This window comes from Neolamprologus brichardi, chromosome 6 (genome assembly GCF_056152115.1).
Source record: "Neolamprologus brichardi isolate AB-2024 chromosome 6, ASM5615211v1, whole genome shotgun sequence".
NCBI classification, from domain to species: Eukaryota; Metazoa; Chordata; class Actinopteri; order Cichliformes; family Cichlidae; genus Neolamprologus; species Neolamprologus brichardi.
In genome coordinates this window covers 13,678,315-13,698,273 of record NC_142109.1, presented here as the reverse complement: position 1 = coordinate 13,698,273, position 19,959 = coordinate 13,678,315, and the positions used below count along the sequence as shown (strand labels likewise).

Genomic DNA, 19,959 nt, shown 5'->3' with positions numbered 1-19,959 from the left:
CCCTTCTCCACATCCATTTTCCTCGCAGTGCAGGAGACGGTGCCTCGTCCAACAATTCACCCCCTTATTGGCCACACATTGAGGACCATGTCTAAACTTTAACACCACAGATGGACCTTGAGCTCAGTCAGATGTGGTATTGCAGCACACCAGCCCTATAGATATGTTAGAGCCATAAATTTGTATCACATAATACAGTAACAGAAAGTTAATGAGTACTGAGGTGGCTGCTTCCCCAATCAACAGGTCATTAGGACTCTATCTTTAAAAAACACTGATATAGTTGATAAAAGGCAAAACCTCTGACAAAAAGAAGGAAATTTACATGCATGCAAGGATTATTTTATTTCAGCTGGTCATCACAATCAAAAAGCTGGAGTTCTCATGCAGAAAATTCATTATCTTGCATGTTTAATTTATAGCTCTTCCACACACTACACTCAGCATGTAATTCCCTGCTTGTCAACAGATTTTAATCAGCAATAAACCTTGAAGCAGAGGCTATCAGAGCTGTACAGCTACCACGTTGGACACTGGTAAGGCTTTGCTGGACTCTTTTTGCTGTGCATCTGCTAAATGCTCATTTTGCAGTAATATGTACCATGTTCACGCTCTTGGTTTGGTGTTAGCATGCATGTGCTAATAAGCACTAAACAAAGGACAACCAAGGGTGATGGAATCTCCTCTGTTCTGAATGTTTTATATGTTTTATTTTTAAGGAACCTGATGAACATTTTTTCTTAATAGTTTTGATTATATTTCACCAGATGAAAAGTCAACACATCAAAGCTTTCCAAAAAAAGTGCCAATTGACCAGTTTTCAGATCCACAGGTGTCTCTCATGATCGGTGAGACATTTCAGGAACGAAAGAGAGTCGTAGTCGATGTGTTGTTACTGACAGAAGATGAGGGGACATTTAGTTTTTATTATAAACTCCCATTGTAATGCGCCTAGTTGTTAAGATATTTCACTCTTGGTGGCACTAAAAAAGGCATCAAAATCTATAAAGTTTGTCTCTGGGAAACACAGATGTTCAGACTATTGTCTGTTAAATTGAACGGATATTCCTACGCCACAATCCTGGTAGAAATAATGGCACAGCTAGAGGCCCAATAAATGCATTTGATAAATTGGCCATGATCCAGACAAAAACTGAAACTCTCCCAAATGGTGACCGTTTTGTCCATCTAAAACTTTGCTTTCACAGACCTAAAAGAGTTCATTTCTCCACTGCTTGAGGTAAAGCAGACAATGGGATTAACTTCCTTTGCGGAGGTGCAGAGAGCGCAGAGTGACAGGGGCCATGCTGTAACAAACTCACCGAGGTTAGAGGTAATGAGTTTCACAATGGGGATCTTCATTTTAGCCTGAATCTCCATGCATACAAAGACGCTTGATTGGGTTTTTATCGAAATCATCTCCTAAATTCAGTCTGACCGTACTTGAATCTGAATCAATCTGTCCGCTGGTCCCCTTTAACACTTCATTTTCTCTCGAGATAAGGACTTTCCTTCTATTTTACAAAAGGCAATGGTGTGACAAAAGCTGCTTATCTCTCCCTGGGGATGCAGAAGAAAATGGGGGGGGGGGGGGGGGGGGGGGGGGGATATCATTCTTTAGGCAGAATGATGATTTTGCTGCAGTGTCAGAAACCTATTGCTGATGAAACTATCAGTAATTAATGACACTGTGCATGCATGATTCCTGCACTGGTGCCGCTCTCTGTGCTTCATCTTTATCAGTATTTGTTTTGGATCTTCTGGTTCCACCAGGAGACTGATTATTTATGGGCACATCTGTCAGCCATAATGAAGCCAGGAAAGGTGACCTTTGTGTGTATGACTGAGTGTGTGTGCATGTATTTTTTCTTTTTTTTCCCTCTTCCCCTTTCTGCACATACAGTATATGCACTGTTGAAAGGTTACCAGTGCACGAGTTTGTGAGCTGAATAGTAAGCAATCAATGATGAGGTCTGAAATACATCCAAACATATGCAGAGAAGACAGGCGAAGGACGGGGTGCAGATACAGAACAGCGAAGTTTAAAGAAGAAGCACAGGAAACACGGATTGTTCGATCACACGTGCAGGCCAACACTGCACCGCAGATAAATGTAGGCCACGTATTCCACTGGGAACCGATCAGCCATCGGGAGGACAAGCCTCACTTCCAGCTATCTGGATAATACAATACGAGGATAAATAAGGGCGGGGGAGACCATTTTCATGGGAAACATTCTGAGCAGAGGGAGCCAGCAGAAGCTTTAATTACTGCACTGTTACTGGCTTATATGCTTCATTATGATATCATCGTTGCAGCAAGAAAGGGAGAGAGGGGAAATGGGGAGCTGGAGTTGAAAGGGGGTGGGCACAGTGACAAAGAGAGGCAAGGAGATGAAAGTTGGCGGTGAAAAACTGAATGGAAACGGCTGAAAATGGAGATAATCAAACAAACTTTCTAGGAAGAATGGAAGCAAAATAGGGTCATAAGTACTGTAGCTGTTTATCATCAAACCGGCAAGTGTAACAAAACCAAACAAACTATGAATATACTGAAAAGTGAAAGTGTATAAATATGTTTGAGTAAGTGTTTGAATATTTTTGAAAAAAAAGGAAGCAAATAGATGCTTTTTTGGCTCTGAGTAGATCTGTAACTGTATATGATATTTGGCGAACAAGTGAAAAAGATTTGCATGAATAATTTTCAATATGTGAGTGCATAAAGAAGATTTGCACAAAGGTCAGTAGTTTCACAGCAAAGCTTTGCAGTTACGTTACTGGAAACACAGCAGCAGTGTTATTGGAGAGTGATGGCAATCGTTGCACTGCAAACTATCATTTAATTTAGATACAGGATCTAAGTTAGACATGTGTTAGTTACACACCTTCTCTGTGTTCTCAGATATGATCAATTACTTCTGCAAATCTTTTATAAGTTTTTGTGCACAGCTACAGATCTCCTGTTTTCTACTTATTCAAACGCCTGAATTCACCTGATCAAAACATTTCAGTGCATTCACACATCTGAAGACATATATACACGAGCTGTTTTCACACACTCACTAATGGTGCATCACAGCTCTGGTGTTTCTGACGTTATTTTAAGGATATTGTCTCAATAATAAAGGAAAGGAGATGAATTTGTCACAAATTCTCTGTGATCAGCAGCCACCACTAATTACTCACTCCACAATCTCTAAATATGATCTGTAAATATTATTAGCACTCATCCCCAAGATAAGAGCACATCTAATGTCCCACAAATGATGATGAGGACATATTTTATCCCTGTGATGGTCTGGATAATAGTAATGGCTTCTTTCACGGGGCTCCTGTAAGAGTTTCTATATGAACAGGAGACTCTTGTGTGTTTATGAAGCTAACTGGGTCACCGTGAGCAGATCTCAAATCCCAATACCACTGCAACTTATCTTGGACTTCAATTATAGCTCCAAAATGATGCTGCTGCTGCCGCTGCCCTCAATTTCTTCCAGAATCCGAGGATGCTGTTGTGTATGGCGGTGTTTACACTTTGAAATGATTAAAAAACACACACACGTTCAGTGTCTTCCAAATAGGACTAAGTCAGGCAAGATAGTGTCTAATCTTCTCCACTCAAGAACATCTCATTTGGTATTTCAAAGTGCCTTCAAACACTGAGACTTCTAGACTGCTATTAATTATCCAAGTGCAGCAAAAACAGAGCAGCTGAAGGTTAATTACTTTATGCACAACTCATTTCCATAACTGTGTGCATTCTCTTCAGCATAGACTAGTGTGAATGATTTGCCTTTTTATAAGTAACAAACTGGTAAATGTTTCACTGCACACTGAAATGCCACTTTTTTTCTCCTCCTTGAAACATTGTGTCACAGTTTCAGCTCGTCAGCTCAGCCACAGTGGCGGCACCATTCGTTTCAGCATCTCAGCAGGAATCAGGTTAGACCCTAGGGCTGTAACAGAGGGACTCCTTCTTCTCATGGACTACCAGTCTTTAATTTTAGCTTATGACACAGCCTGGGAGTTTCCTTGTTAAGTGGTAACACTTGAGAGATTATTATTTCGCTACCAAGCTGTGCGTTAGGGCTGTGCTGTCGCCTTAATCACCAGTGTTTCTACCAGCACTTTGTTAGAGGTTATGCAGTCTGTGAAAATGACTTTGCACTTCATGACACACATGACGACAGAATGGCAGATACACATCACCAGACTCCTCTTACAAATACTGAACTTCAAACTGACCACCATAGTTGTCATAATTGTTGATGCCACATGAACTGGTCCGAGTATTTCATAAACTGCTTATGTCATCTCTGGGTTGTAAACAGAGCGTTCTTTATTCTCTATACACTGATTGAAAATGCCTTGTTGGTGCCACAGGTCAGAGGAAAATGGTAAACTGCTTTGAGCTTACAGGAAGGCAACAGTAACTCAAATAACTACTCATTACAACCGATGTTTACAGAAGAGCATCTCTGCATACATCCAACTACGGCAGCAGGATTCACTCACGTCAGCTAAGAATAGGAAACTAAGGCTACAGTTCACGTGCACCAAAACTGGACAATAGACGATTGGAAAAAAGCATGAAATCCATCCTGCCTCATTTCATCGGTCCAAGCTAGCTGCTGGTGGTGTAAGGGTGTGGAGGATATTTTCTTTGCACACTTTGGAGTAAATGAGCATCATTTATGCACCTTTGCCATATCCACAGGTTTAGGTGTGAGGCAGAGCTGTGGATCCAAAAACACAGGACTGAATTAATAATCACAGCGTTAATGCAGACATGGGTACATGACTGGGAAGGCTGAAAGACGCAGAGATGAGAATAGGGAAGACTGAGCTCAAGAGACACCAATATAGAACTTAGAACATAAACCGTGACAAACACAAAAACTGGGTTGAAGGACCAGGACCATGAGACCACAGCCTTTGAGTTTTTGCTGACCATGTCCATCCCTTTATGACCAGCAGGATACCAGATCCCAAACAAAGCTCAAATAATCTCAGACTGGTTTCTTGAACATCACAGTGAGTCCACAGTCATGAGATCTCAGTCCAACAGAGCACCTTTGGGATGTGGTGGAACAGGAGGTTCACATCATGGATGTGCAGCCAACAAATCTGCAACAGCTGTGTGATGCCATCATGTCAACATGGACCGAAATCTGAGAAATATTTCCAACACTTTGTTGAATCCATGTCACGAATGATTAAAGGAGCTCTGAAGGCGACAGTGGGTCCAGCCCAGTACTAACAAGGTGTGCCTAGTAAAGTGACTGGTGAGTGTATATCTCTCTCTAGAAAAGATCTAGAACACCAATGAATGTAACTAACAGATATTATGAGTTTAAGCATCCTTTGATGTAACTTAATGTTTTGTGATGAGTCATCAGTTGTTGATGAAAAAATATATTTTCTGAGGATTTTGGTTGTGTTAAGTCAGAACTGTTGAGAGTCCTACTTTCTGTAGTAAACAGAGCTTCAGTGTTCATCATGTTTATTATTTGGTATTTAAAAGAGAATTATTAACATGTTTAAAACCAGTAAAAAGGCCACATTTCATTAACACACCCACGGAGGTCACAACAAGTGCAGCCAAACAGGTGAACACTGAAGGCATGCTAAACTCTGTCCTCTTTTAGTTGCAGCAGCGGGTGGTATCACTTTGAAATCTCTCCCCGTGCTCCTTGTCATTGTAAATCTTTCCCAGCGTTACCCACCGCCTGTGGCCAAATCTAATCTGCACTTCCAAATAGGAACCGGTCATAACGACACAGTGAGTAGGGGGTTATTAAAAATTGAAACGTGGCTAATTAAAGCCGGGGTGAAAGAATACGAATTAAGGCTGGTGACCAGGCCTACAGAAATGCAAGAGTGTGAAACTGACCTTGATGGAAAGGAGAGAGAAAGCATTAACTGCCTGAGGCTGAACTTGGAATCTGAAACGATGTTACAGTTTGGTTTGACACCTTTCAGTCGGCGCTGTAGCAGAAGACGAAAACAGATTTCCTGTTTTTGTTTTTTGTGGAAAGTGCTTTGGTTTCATAAAATCCAGTTAGGTATTGGGTGGGACAGATATACACTGCGCTGTTCTTTACAGGTTGTGACATTTCACAGCACAACGGGCATAGAGGACTTTTTCGTTCTTGTTATCTCGCCCTGACGTTAATATGTAGCGACGTGCTTGTTAAGAAAGTAAGAGCAGTCGCCTGAAATCAGTGTTACGCCACTCAAGACAGTAAATTCACTCTGAAGTGTTTTAGAAAGGGCCTTGGAAAGAAAAGGCTGGAGAACACTCAAAGGACAGAGCTGGTGATGATACAGAAAGCCTTCTACTTGAAATTCAGTTAGGTGTGCAGGCAAATCATACACAGGGATCTCTGCAATTATGCGCATTGTGCACTCCATCATCCAATGTGCAATATTAGCAAATAAAGAAAAAATAAAAATTCTTGGAACCTGAAGCAGATGAATCGTTTTGTCCAAACATTAGCCCAAGTTTTAGGAAAACACCTCTTGCCCCATGACAGCTTGTTGGTGTTCACCCCCCATGTGACCCTGAACTGAATTCTTACATTTCAGAAGCTGAAAATAGCCAATGTTTGCCATGTTTTCTGGGACCTAAATGATTAATCTGCTACCAAAACGTGAGTTTTTTTTTTTTTTTTAACTGAGTCAAAACAGCTGCAAAACCTTTAGATGAAAGTACAAACTGGTTCAAGGTCCTGCAGCCCTAAAATGATCAGATTTTAGGAGTTAAAAGCAACAAAGCAACTTCCCTTGACCCCAAAGCCTGCCCTTGGGCAATTTAAACTATTCAAATATTTTACTTTCCAGAAATGACTCCCTTTGAGTCGCTATACGTTTTAAAAATCAGCCGAAAACAGTCAGATCTGTTTGTGTCCTGCAGGTCTGTTTTCTCTCTGCTTCTTCAAAAACAGTAAAATTATCCTGCCACTGACCTGACGTTTCAGCTGCTCGTAATAAAGCGGTTTCTTTTTCAGGTAAATGCAGATAAAAATCAGTTTTCACATTAAGAGTTCTACTCAAAACAATCCTTTTAAATCTGTTCTTTGACTCAGACTTCAGACCGCAACAAGCCGAGGCCCTGAAGTGGCGAGCGTTTATTTTCCGCAGCATTAAAGGTGGACACTTCAATGCTGCGGATGTATTACTGCATGTTTATATCCATTCAAAGATTTAAAAAAAAATGAAGATAGCTCTTTATTTTAAAACTTCAACATCAGGTCCCTCTTTGGAAAAAAAAAGGAAACAGTCACTGCTGCGTCTTCTTACGCCGGCTGGCTTTGTGTCTCTGACTTTAGCAGGTTTTTATGCAGCATCCGAAGTCGTCCTCAGATTAAAATAGTATATATCACTCTATGCTCATTTAGTTATTTATTTTACTCTGAGTCATGCTGTAGTTGTTGTTTCTTTAAAACCTTCTTTCACACAAAAAGTGTAGAATTTATGCTACAGCAAGTACTGTTTTTAAAATTTGCCTGTCTGAACCCAGAACATTTTATTTTTGAATATTCAAGCATTAAATACCTTGTCAGTGAAAGAGATAAACTTATTGATCAATACAGGGAAGCTAAAGGGAAACTAATACTCTACATTCAGCCACCGGGGACCAACTCCACATGTAAACTTGGTAAAAGCACAGTGACAGAAGACATGCATGTTTCTGAAGATTAAAGCTGGCATGCACAGAGAAACCCTGCAATCTCCATACATAAGGACCCCAACTCTACCCAAGACTCCCAGGAGGAAACATAGTGGCTTAGTTTCCTCCTGGGAAGCATAGCTGTAGATTTCAGGACATGGACATGGGGAGATGTTCCCCCTAAAATGTACTGAGGGGTGGATACAAGCCCTTTAATATTCCTCCTCTGCAAGTGCTCAACTAAAACCTGTGCCTATAGTTTGGAGCAAATCTTTTACTCTGAACGTACTTCATGCTCTCTTTAAGGACTGCATCTTTACTCTGATTTATCATTTAGTCTTTTAAATATTTATTTTCAAAACCGTTCATTCCTGTGTGTGAGTCCTGACGACATAAATGTTTCTGCATTCGATTTACACGTGGAATCTCCTTTAGAAACAAAACAAAAGAATCACCAGGAGAGAAACACTACACCCACGAAAAGTGAGAAATGACGGTGTAAAAGTCAATGCATTTTTTTGCTTATTTTAATAGAAAACCAAAGAAGAACAGAGATCGAACAGCGTACATGTATGCATACAGTGTCCCCTTTAAGTACTCACTAAAAAGAAAAGAAAACACAGCAACCTGATAAATATAGGGCCCTGGAAAAAACAAACGAAAACACCTCATGAACATATATCAAATGCACCAGATGCGATGAGATGTCGGTTGAATATATTTGCACAGATATCCTGACAGTGAGTTAGTATGTCTATCCCATGATCAGTGCCTCTCGCTGTGAAGGTCTGGACTTCATATTAGGTCATACAACTGTCACTGTAACTGAAATACATGCGTTTCACTGTTATTGCCTTTGTTTTGTTTTCTTTATTTTTATTAAAAAAAACTGTTTTCTCTCTCATATTGATTTCTAAAAAATAAGGTTTTTTTTAAATTTAATTCTTGTTTGTTTCATTTGATATTTCTATTTCCTACCTTGTTGGATCACAAACATCATCACAAGTATTGACTCTTTTATGCTACGACATTCCAGTATACTTACTTACAGGGATCGGCGTCAATGTTTCACTTGGCATTGAAAATCTTGATGAGGGGAGGAAAAACATTTTGACCTCTAGGAAAAGGGAGGAGTCTGACAATGGCTACCTCTGTCCTGTGCTACTCGAGGACGGAGGAGGGAGGGGGGCGCACGCAGCAGTTGGGCCGTCTGACATTTTGCAGCATTGACCTGAAAATGTTCTGCTGCCTCCTTTTGTTCTTGCTGCCATGTCGCGGCGAATCAGCACCAGAGATTGACTTTCGCAGCGAGGTCTGGACCATCAGTTTCCTCTCTTGCTCCTTTATTTTGCTCTGTAAGTGGCTCTGAATTGCAAAGCCGAGTGATTCGGGGTCCACGGAAGCCCCGTAGACCTCCCACGTCATGCCCTGTTCGTCCCAGACGACGTCGTGGACGCTCTTTCCTTTCTGCTTCCGTGACTGATCGTCCTCTGCGTCGCTTCTCTCCGGTTCCACCTTCTTTTTGCCAGAATTTGTCTCCTTACTCTGGGCTTTACTTACTGCTTCTTTGCTTTTTTCTTTTGCACTCACATCTCTATTTTTAGTGAGCTCTGACTTGCATGTGGTGTTTGCTGCTGGTGCTGCTGCTGCTGTTGTTGTCAGTGCTGTTGTCATTGGTGCTGTTGTCGTTGTTGTCGTTGTTTTTGGCAGGGCCTGTGCAGCAGTGTTGCTGTCAGCACATCCAGGCGCAGGAACAACGGCTGTCTCTGGGGGCATCCCTGATCTGAGAGAAGGAGTTTCACTGGTGGCTGTTTTTGCGTCTTGCTTCTTGGGTTCGCTGTGTTCAATGTTGATTTGATAAACCGGCTGGATGTTGCACAGAGCTGCGCCCGGTTCTTTAGGTTTGGCTCCTAGCCTGGAGTCATGCTGCTGTGACAAAGTTTCTGATTGGAAAACCATGTTTTGGTTGGGGCACATTTGTGCCTCTACAGTGAGTCTCTCTGACTTTGGATCAGTCACGGTGCCGCTTTTCACCTGGTAGATTACAGCCAGGCTCTCCTCTCCTGGGACTGCACCACTGCTTGGCCTGTGGGTCACAGGGAAAGGCAGCAGACTTGGACTCGTGGCCACAGCCTTACTGCACATTTTAGCTACTGCCTGAACCTCCATATCATGACACTTCTTGACCGGGGCCGGCGATAGCGATGAGGTCATTGTCGAAGCCTCCGTGTAGAGCTTGGACTCCGGCTGCCCTTCAAAGACAGCTGTGTCAGTCTGGCTGCTCCCTTCAGCCACCTGCTCGGATGCCTGCGTGCTTTTTGTCGCCTGGGGCAGAGAGGATGAGTCTTTCTGTGAGGACACTGGCTGGTGTTTATCTGAGGAGACCTGCGGTCTCGACACTGTTGCAAATTCCTTCTCTGGGCACGTTGACCGTGAGTTTTCATTTGTTGGTCCAGCTACTGCATCTTTACTCTCAGATGGGGCTTTGGCTGAGCTTAGTGGAGTTTCCATGCTTTGCTTGGGTTTTGATGGATCTTGTAAAGAAACAGAGGTTGATGAGCAACCTTGCATATGACCAGTCTCTTTAGATTTCTGTGGGATAGCTATGTCCTTGCTTTGGGGATTGGAAATGGTTTCTTTATTATCTTGTACTTCAGATGCTGTACTCCTTACATCACTGTCGTTACATTTTTTGTCATTCGGAGAAAGGCGTTCATTACTTTTCTCTCGTGCTGTAGTTTCTACTGAGGGTGTCAGCTGTACCTGCTTCTCCTCTGGTGCAACTGGGTTTTTTACTTTGTACTCACTGCTGTTCGTGTCGGCGCCCGATGCTGCAACAGGAGACAGCGAACTGGCCTTACACGTGCCCGTTTCACTGGTTGGGCTCAGTGTTTTCATGTTAGCATTAGAATCCCGCTGGTCAGCTCCTGCCTCACCCACCTCTCGGCCTGTTACAGACAGGTTTGGTGTTTGGTGGTCTTCACCTGACACTTGCTCAGATTTTATCTGGTTTCCATTGCCTGGAGCTGATTTGTCTGACACAGTGGTAACTGGTTCCCCTCCCTTACAACCTGTTTTTTCTGTGTGGGGGGCGGCGTTAGCAGTCGTCAGAGATAGGTTATCCTGCTTGTCGGGAGATCTGAGGGTGGGTTTTGGACAAACCTGAGAGACGTTGAGGTTGGGCTCTTTAGCCCACTTGGCATTAGACTCCTTGTTGCCCAGTGTGTCCACCCCAGCCAGCTGAGGCACCATCTGGACTGTTACTGTCCTTTTTGGGTTAGTTCCCATGGCGGAGTCACTGCTTCAGTCTTCAAATATTGCCGTATATCCAAAGATGGAAACAGATGCACGCTGTGCTATCATTAACTTTTTGCAATTTCCTAAAGGAGGAAAACAGAAGTAGACTCAGTTGAAGTTTTTAATCATTAAGCTTATCACAACAATTACACCTTTATTCAGATGATTATAATCAGACCAGACTCCAGACCAAGGTGATTTTCTGCAAGACAATTTTACTCAACAGTTATCAACCAGCCAGGACAGAGAACAGCGAGAGACCTGCAGCTGACTAAGAATTTAATATGTGATTCCAACTTTAATAATCGAACGAACTTATAACTTTTAACATATAACTTAATAATATTTATGGAGGTAGTTTTTGGTTCATTGATCTCCACATTCTCCTTTAAACTCAACATCATCTTTGTGCTGCAACTGATGCATGATTTTGTTTGGAAATGCATGGAAATAAATGAAACTCCAGAGATTTTATAACACATTATGCATATTAAACCTCTTGACTGATTGCACTGAAAATGTAAAAGTATGATAAGAAAATGCTGTGTAAACAAAGTAGAGCAATAAGACACAATGCGACATTTAGACTCAAAGTGCTTACAGATAAAACAGATCTTTGATTAAAACTGTGGATGCTACACATTTGGTGGCGTTTGATCTAACCGCTGTTTTTCTCATTCTACAAATCCTACCGTAAATAAAACTTTGCCCAATAGCGTGTCATTCATAAATAAGCTGAAGTTATCGCAATTGAATATTACAGCATCCAAAGAGATGTGAATAATGAATGAAATGAACTGAGTCTCCCCATGCTAGCCCGTTGACTCGGTTTAATTAAATGTTGTGATGCTGTGAGATATTGCCAATGGCAAGCTAGCCACTTAGTAACAATATCATATTTCAATTATCCTTTAATCTTTGTGTGGAATGTAATTGGGTAGATTTAAAATATATACCTGAGGGCTGAAAATCACTCATAATCACTAATTTAAAGTTTCATTTTTTTTTTTGACAACCACAAGTGAGTTTATAACCAGCATCACCCTCGTTTGTCCTTTATCTGTTTTAAATTCTACGCAGTGATCAACAGTTTCTTTGGCTTCATCTCAGTCTGTGTCCTGAATGTGTAAAAGTATCCAGCCAATTCTGCAAGTAATGACCCAGCACTCGGCAGACAGCTGAAATATGTGACCCTTTGGAGTTGGACAGATGAGCTGTGCTGTGGTCAAGGATGTAATCATGGAAAACTATCTATAAAGCAAATGAAGAACACATTGAATGATAATTCCATGGGTGGCATTAATGGTCCTTTTCCATTTCGGTGACATCGACTGATGATCAGTGTAGTTCATCTCAGTAAAGGTAACAATATCAATCTGATCTAGAGGCATTCTCCTTCATCACACCAGCATCCTCTTCTTTAGGAGTAGCAGTGGGAAACCAAACAGCTTTCCAGGTTATACTTGTATCTGATAAGGCGAGACTAAAGAATAAATATTCCCGTCACACTCTTTTAACCATGATAATCTGACGCACTCGGTAGCCCTATAGAGCATCCCCCCCTACGTGTTACTCGAACAGCACAGAATAGTAGGTTACTGGTGTGGGTCATGGACAGGTGTAGCCGGGTTGTTTGTGCTCTGCCACTATGCATCTGCCTGTCTGTTGTCAAAACGCAAATATTTATGGAAAGCATATCCTGGGTGTTATTAAATATATGACAATTAAACGCCTCGGTGTCTGGGCTTTTTTGTGTTCCTTTTTCTTCTACTTCTTCTTCTTTTGCCAGCAGCAGTTAAGAAATAACCTAAAGTGTGGACAGACTACGTGCAGACCGTATTCATGCAAAACGTCGCACATGAAAGATCCCGCATGCAAGCGGTGCACACGATCTATTCAGGCCAATTAAGATCCATGTCGTGCACTGTAGCCTATTGCCCCAATTCAGCGCCTCAGAAGCCACCGATGCTTGCTGGTTTGATTTGACCTTGCGGGCGAATTTAACATCTCACAGTATAAGAGAGCTTGAAAAGATGAAGGAGGCTTACCTTGCGAGACGATTTATGCCCCGTGCCGTTGGGTGCAGATTGCGCGTCCGCGGCGTCAGTGAGACGAGGGGGGAAAAAGAAGAAAAAAAAAAAACCTAGGGATGAATATGGAAAAGTCAGCCTGTGTCGATGACACCAAGCCACGCCTTCCACGTAGAATATGGGTCTTAGAGGTATCGATCCACCACAGTCAGGCACAAAATTTAAGCACCTTGACTGACTGACCGTGCGCAATGAGTCACCGCTGACTCTGAGATCTTCATCACTGCTGGCTCGTGCTTACAAAAACAAAAAAACAAAAAGGAAAAAAAAAATGTGACGAGCCGATCATGGTTTGTGCGCTATCCCAGACTGAACTGGTCTTGGCAGGGCAATCTAGAGTTAACCAGATGAATGGATGAATGGGGAGGGGTGGAGACGATGCGAATGGAAGCAGGATTGTAACAGCCGCAGGCTTTCACAGGAGGGTCACTTGGTCCTGAAATTAATTAGTTTTAGTTCCCTGCGCTTTCTGCCTCCTAACGTAGACCATAATATTCCAAGAGGAGAGGTTTTTGGTTTTTCTGTTCCCATTTGTGTTATTGAGAAATGGGTCGACTTTTATGCGGTTCTTTTTTGGAGCATGCTTTAGCGAGATCGCGTTCATTTATTTTACATCTACATTATTTTCAAAATGAAGAAATATTTCTCTGTGCTTTCGGCAGATCTGGTGAATAAAGAGCCTTTACGATAAGAGCCTGCCGGTTACAATTGGTGTCATTAACTATTACTACAGAAAAAATCGCAGTAAAGATTTTCTGTGCTTATGCAAATGAGTCGGAGACAGCGTAAGACTTTGCACTTTGCTGATAACACGGAGAGAAATGTGGCTCGTGTTAAAAAATACATCAATGATTCTGTCCAAATAACTGTTCATTAATATTATGAATGAGTCTGCTTTACACTGCTTTATATTTTTTATACATAGACATCAATAATTATATTTAGGCTTTAATATATCTTATATAATTCATATCTATACTTTGATATCACGTATTTATTTTCGTCTGCATCTCATATTCTTAACTATTCTTTGATTCGTTCTAGTAACACACAGTGGGTCAAGGGTTACAAAATTTCGATCCTGTGTGTGTGTGTGTTGTACATACTGCAGAATTGACAATAAAGCTAACTCTGACTTTACACGAGAGTGTGCATTTTTTCCACAGTAGTTACCAATGGCGTCGTTAGGCCTATTTTAGGGGTGCTTAAGCCTCCCTAAAATATTCTTAAGCCCCCCTAAATAATTTGGTGTTTAGTTTTGTTTGTTTTTTTTAATTTATTCGATTTTTTTTTTTTACAGAACTTGCAGACAAATTCAATATAAAGATGCAGGAATATGAGTTTAAAGAAATAATAATATAAACCTGTCGCTATTCACATAAATATGATCAGAACTCGGTTGGTCCCTTTCACTTTACACTGTTAAGGTAGCGTCAGTGCTTCGTTATCCAATCCGTTCCAGTTGTTCACAGGGGACATCCACATTACTGAAAATCCAGTCCTCGTTTTCACTGCTACTTTACACACCTGCGGACACACTAGCGTACATGCGGCAAACAGTAAGAAATCATGGATATACGCAAGTTTTTCAAGAAAGTAAGTCTTCATCACTGGCTGGTAGTAACAATTAGTTAGCTCCAGCTAACAGCAGAGTCCCATGTAAATAATGATCCAGGTGCTCCCCATTTTGATAAATAAAAACCTGGCTAGCGCACTAAGTTAAATTGTTAGCATAATGTTAATTTCTGTCACTCGTTTTAGCTCTGAAAAATCGAGCTGAGCTCATTCAGGTATGGTTATCATCAGTGGAAATAATAATAATCACTCCTCCATCCCCATTAACCTGTAGGAGTCAGGGCAGAGGATCACAGAGAGGGAGAGGGGAGAGACCTCTGCTGGAGAGGTGAGTCAAAGATTTCACAGGATGGAGTCATTTGTGATGCAGACAGTCTGATTAGAATTTTATGGAACTCAATATGGATATGAAATATGAAACATTTCAGTCACGGTACAACATATAAGACCTGTTTAACTTGAGCTTTTATTTAGGAGAGTCAAGGTTAGAAAGTGGAGAGAGCAAAGATATATATATATATAGAAGTCAAATTAGCCTGACTCACATATTTTTGAGGGTTCTATTTTAATATTACTTCAATTCAAGTAATTTAGTAATATTTTTCAGGGCTTTAAATTGCAACCATTTTAGTCACGTGCGTGCTCAAAATGTAATGTTTGTAACTTCAAAATATTTGGGAGCAACAAATTACTGTGGCGCGTGAGCAGAAGTCATGATATTAGCGATTTACATTACAATTCAGTATGTTTTAATGTATCTTGAAGGGTGAGGCAGAAGGAGAGGCTGAGGGAGAAAAAGGTCAACAGGCAAGTTCAAGTCAGAGAGAGCAAGGAGAGACAGAGGAGCTGCAGCAAATGGATCGAGAAGCAGAGGAAGATCAAGTTATTACAGAGAGAGAAGAGCAAACAGGCCAAGAGAGGGAAAATGATGAAGCAGCTGCAGCAACTCATCCTACTACAGGGTTTGATTTAGGTGACAAAGACACGGGGCCCAGACAGGTAAAGCTGAAGAGCTATCCACATGATACTTTTGGTACACAGAAGCGAGCATTTAACCACAGCTGGTTTGAAAAGCACAACTGGTTAGAATATTCAGTCAACCAGAATGCAGCTTTCTGCTTCCCATGTAGAGTGTTTGGCAAAAACATCAAACATGATAGTTTGGTCAGTAGCGGTTGCAAGAACTGGAAGAAAGCTTTAGTCATCTTTGGGAAGCATGAGATGGCTCAAACATATAAGGACAGTGTTGTTACATGGAAAAGCTACCAGGGAACTAGCAAACAGGGAAACGTTGCACAGATGATAGCAACTGCAAATGTGAGTGAGATAGTCGAAAGAAGAGAGTATCTCAGACGAATTGTTGCCGTCACCTCTATGTTAGGGAGACAGGGACTCCCTTTTTGTGGCCATGATGAAGGTGAAGACAGCCCAAACAGAGGGAATTTTCTTGCGTGCATGGAGCTTTTGAAGGAGTTTGATCCTCTTCTTCAAAAACATAATCCCCCATCAAATGCACAGTATATCTCGCCAACATCCCAGAATGACATGATTGACTGTTGTGCCCAGGAAGTTACTAGTGTCATTGTATCTGAAATGACAAAGTCTAAAGTCTATGCCATCATGGCAGATGAGGCAAGGGAGGAAAAGGCAGAGCAGTTAGCTGTTTGTGTCAGGTACGTGTCAGAGGGGGCAGTGAAGGAGCGTTTCCTTGCACTAGCAGAGATAAAATCATTTGATGCCCAGTCCATTGCAAATGAGATTCAGCAGCAGATCCAAAACTATGGTCTTGCAGAGCTTAAATGTGTAGCACAAACATATGATGGTTATAATTCCCTCGAAGCACAGGCAGACGCAAGTGGTTTTCTGTCACTGGTTTATTTGAAGACTTCTCTCCAAAGCCACCGTGAAAACTATACAGCATTAACAAAATAAAACTCAGCGTAAGACACAGCAGTAAAAACACTGTACAACAACACGATAAATAAATAAATACCTCGTTGGCTGCATGCTGCAAAAAAGGGAATTAGCCGCCGTTCTTCTGAGGTTTCCTTTAACCGTTTAACCGTGTGTAGTTAAAGTCCACTTAACATGTCTTTCAATAAAAACCATCCTTTCTGCGCGTTTACAGGTGTTTTTCTTCTTTCTACCCAAAGAGGAAACTAGCACAACTTGTAAGCGAACTTGACTTTCAAAATAAAAGCACCAAAACGTTGACTACAAAAAACAAACAAAGTAATGTACAGCTTAAACAATTTACAATCATGACATGGATCTTGACAAGATAAAGAAATAATACAAATTATATACAATGTCATCATGCCAACAGCTACAATGGTGCAGCCGTTATGAGTGGCTCCACTGGAGGTGTACAAGCACATTTTAGAAGGCTCCATCCTGAGGCTATCTATGTGCATTGTTATGCTCATCAACTTAACCTGGTTTTGTGCAATACTTGCAAGGCTGTCCCAGAGGCTGTGGAGCTTTTCAGCTTGTTGGAGTGTGTGTATTCTTTCTTCAGCACTTCCCTAGTCAATCATCATAAGTTCATGGAGACTCAGGCAAAGCTTGGATTGACAAAAACTGAGCTTGTGCAACTTTCAAACACTCACTGGGCATGTCAATTGCGATCAATCAGTGCAGTTCTTGAGACATTGCCTGCCATTTTGGAGTGCCTATCTGCAATTGAATCCCCCATAGCTGTTGGTCTCAGAGCAAAGCTCTACAAGTTCTCAGCAGTCTATGCACTACTGATGTTTCAGTCGATTCTGTCTGTAACCGAAGGACTCCACAAATTCTTGCAGAAAGAGACTTTAGACCTGGCAGAAGCTTTTATCTGCAAACAAGCTGTGTGTGACACACTTAAGGGCAAACACTCAGATGCATTTGCTACAGAGTTGTATGAGAAAACCAAGGCCCTGTGTAACACCCACAGTATCCCTGAAGCAGGTGCCAAGACAAGGCACAAGCAGAGGAAAATGGAGGATTTTGTCCTGGAGGCAACTGTGGGTTCACGCACTGAATTGAACAACTCAGACACATTGAAAAGAGAGTTACTTTTCCCTTGAGTGGATTGGATGGTTGGTGAGCTTGATCAAAGATTTTGCAGTGTAGATGCAGGGCTGCTAAAAGGCATCCAGGCATGCAGTCCTAAATCTGAGAACTTCTTGAGTGAACCACACTTGAATGAACTTGCAAAGCACTTCAGACTTGACCTGAAAAAAGAGGAGGTTCTGGTGGCCAGAAACTTTCTTACCCGGAAAACAGAGGCTGGATGTCCACCCAAAATATGTTGTCTGTGTACAACCTCCTTGATTCAGACATGTTTCTCTCTCTGAAGGCAACCATCCAAGTTGCCCTAACAGTGCCTGTCAGCAGCTGCTCGTGCGAAAGGTCCTTTAGTGCACTGCGTCGGCTGCACTCCTGGCTGCGTCAAACAATGGGTCAGAAAAGACTTCACAGTCTTGCAGTCATGTCTATTGAAAAAGACACGCTTCTGCATCTGAGTCACAACAGAGTGATTGACCGATTTGCCACTCTTAAAAACAGACATCATTCTTTGATGCTTCCACCCACCAAGTAACTGGTGATTGCAGCCATAAAAATGATGTACTTTTTTATTTTCAGTTTTTTTCTTGTTATTAATGCAGCAAACACATTTCTTCTGTTTTCTTGTTGTACTGTATTATAAAACAGACTGAAATAAAACAATAGATCTATTGGTGGCCTGGGATGTTTAATCTGTCCAAAAAAGTAGGAAAACAATTTCTCAGTCTTGTTTTCTGTTTGTGAAATTTTGTGCTCATTCACTACGTTCGTTCATATCGTGTGCATCTCTTGGGGGCTAAGCCCCCCCTGTCCTTAAAACCTAGTGACGCCCCTGGTAGTTACAAATCCCACACACGTGTCCCTGCCCCTGAACATTAACATGAATGTAATGATAAAGAAGACGACAAAGCAGAAGTCTGCTCACATTACGATCCAGTAACAGGTGTCTCAATGTGCTTTATACTGTCGTTTAAGGTGATTTTGGAATATTAGAGAGAATCTGTGAGCAAGCATTTTGGCGAAAGTGGGGAAATAGAATTCGCTTTTAAGCAGAGCCAGACTCAGGTAGAGGCAGCCATCTGGATAAATGGATGGATGGATGGTGAAATGTATGATAAGAGATACGAAAGAGCAGAAATGCTGATCAGGACAGAGAAACATTAATAACTTTATGCAAGCTCACAGCTCACTGGAATGTTATGAATCTCAAAGAGGAATTTAAAGGATCATGAATTTTAAAATGTGGAAACTACTGCCCTGGAGGCGTACAGATTTAAACAAGTATTTTCCCATGTTTTAAAAGACTTTCACAGCGAATTCTTGTAATCACTGGCAGATTAAAATGTAGATCAGAATGAGTAGACCAAGAAATACAGAAACCAGCCTGGTTTTAATTTTGATGTCGAAGACAGTATAAAGTTGTGGAAGCACTTACACAGTGCCATCCTTCTCACAGAGACAGCGATCCATACGCGTTCGTATGGCTCCCTTTAGGTGATATTATTGACTTGATTCGTCTTTTAGGAGTTGTTGTACTTGCTGACATCATTGGATCTTTGCTTTAGTTTTGTGACACCCCTTCTGCATCTCATCCTCGGGGATAACAGCACTGACAGAGAGCGCCAATATTTAGTAGCCTACCACTTTCAAAAGCACTTCATCGAATCTGAAGGGCTTTTGAAAGATTTTGTGCAAAGTCTGTCCGGGTTGTTAAAACAAAATTGTAGCATTATAGACTACTCTCTTATTCACCCTGATCTATTACACTGTCAATACAGTCTTTGGTAGTGTTGGTGGGGGAGATTCCTTATTTAAATACAGCCTGGGTCTGAGGCAGGGCTTGGACTGCAGTAATTGTATGTGATAGACGTTCTGCCTTTAAAAGCCCAGAGGGACTGATTCAGTGAGAAAGCAGACTGTGACTTAATTACAGCTGAGAGCACCGTTGGTAAGCATCTCAGAATAGGCTGCATACATTGTCGATAAAGCAGATTAATGGGTAAGGGTGAGGGCTTTTGTGCAGCCCCTTTCGATAAAGTGACACAGTGGTGGGTCTTTATGTGCCGTGTGTTTTCACCATTTAAAAAAATTGAACGGACAATGGAATAATGGAGGCTTGTTGACCATTATCAGCAGCATAATATGACTATTTTCTATAAACAGCCCTATGATAGACTACTACACAGTGTAGCACACATTTTGTGAATTTGGCATCATCTTGTGGCTAATATTGGAAAATGCAATATCTGATTATCTTATTTGCAGATAAAAGCTTCCAGCTACT

General features: G+C 41.5%; 2 protein-coding genes and 1 pseudogene across 2 annotated transcripts; 2 read left to right on the top strand and 1 right to left on the bottom strand.

The window, feature by feature from the left end:
- Nucleotides 1–8,550: 8,550 nt before the first annotated feature.
- On the bottom strand, nucleotides 8,551–13,346 carry gprin3b (GPRIN family member 3b). Its single transcript, XM_006787048.3, has 2 exons — nucleotides 13,014–13,346; nucleotides 8,551–11,048 (listed from the first exon to the last, which is right to left on the bottom strand). The coding sequence occupies exon 2, from the start codon at nucleotides 10,954–10,956 to the stop codon at nucleotides 8,830–8,832; it is 2,127 nt and encodes a 708-aa protein (XP_006787111.2). The 5' UTR covers nucleotides 10,957–11,048; nucleotides 13,014–13,346; the 3' UTR covers nucleotides 8,551–8,829.
- A 2,477-nt stretch (nucleotides 13,347–15,823) lies between these two features.
- LOC148102503 (zinc finger MYM-type protein 1-like) lies at nucleotides 15,824–16,562 on the top strand. The gene has a single exon (XM_087842409.1). It carries the CDS (start codon nucleotides 15,852–15,854, stop codon nucleotides 16,560–16,562), a length of 711 nt encoding a protein of 236 aa, XP_087698535.1. The 5' UTR covers nucleotides 15,824–15,851.
- Nucleotides 16,563–17,176: 614 nt separating this feature from the next.
- Nucleotides 17,177–18,210, top strand: LOC148102502 (zinc finger MYM-type protein 1-like; annotated as a pseudogene).
- The last annotated feature ends 1,749 nt before the right edge of the window (nucleotides 18,211–19,959 follow it).

What these genes read in the sequence shown, in the direction of transcription:
- LOC148102503 (XM_087842409.1), top strand. Translation starts at nt 15,852, where the DNA reads ATGGCTCAAACATATAAGGACAGTGTTGTTACATGGAAAAGCTACCAG.
- gprin3b (XM_006787048.3), bottom strand. Translation starts at nt 10,956, where the DNA reads ATGGGAACTAACCCAAAAAGGACAGTAACAGTCCAGATGGTGCCTCAG.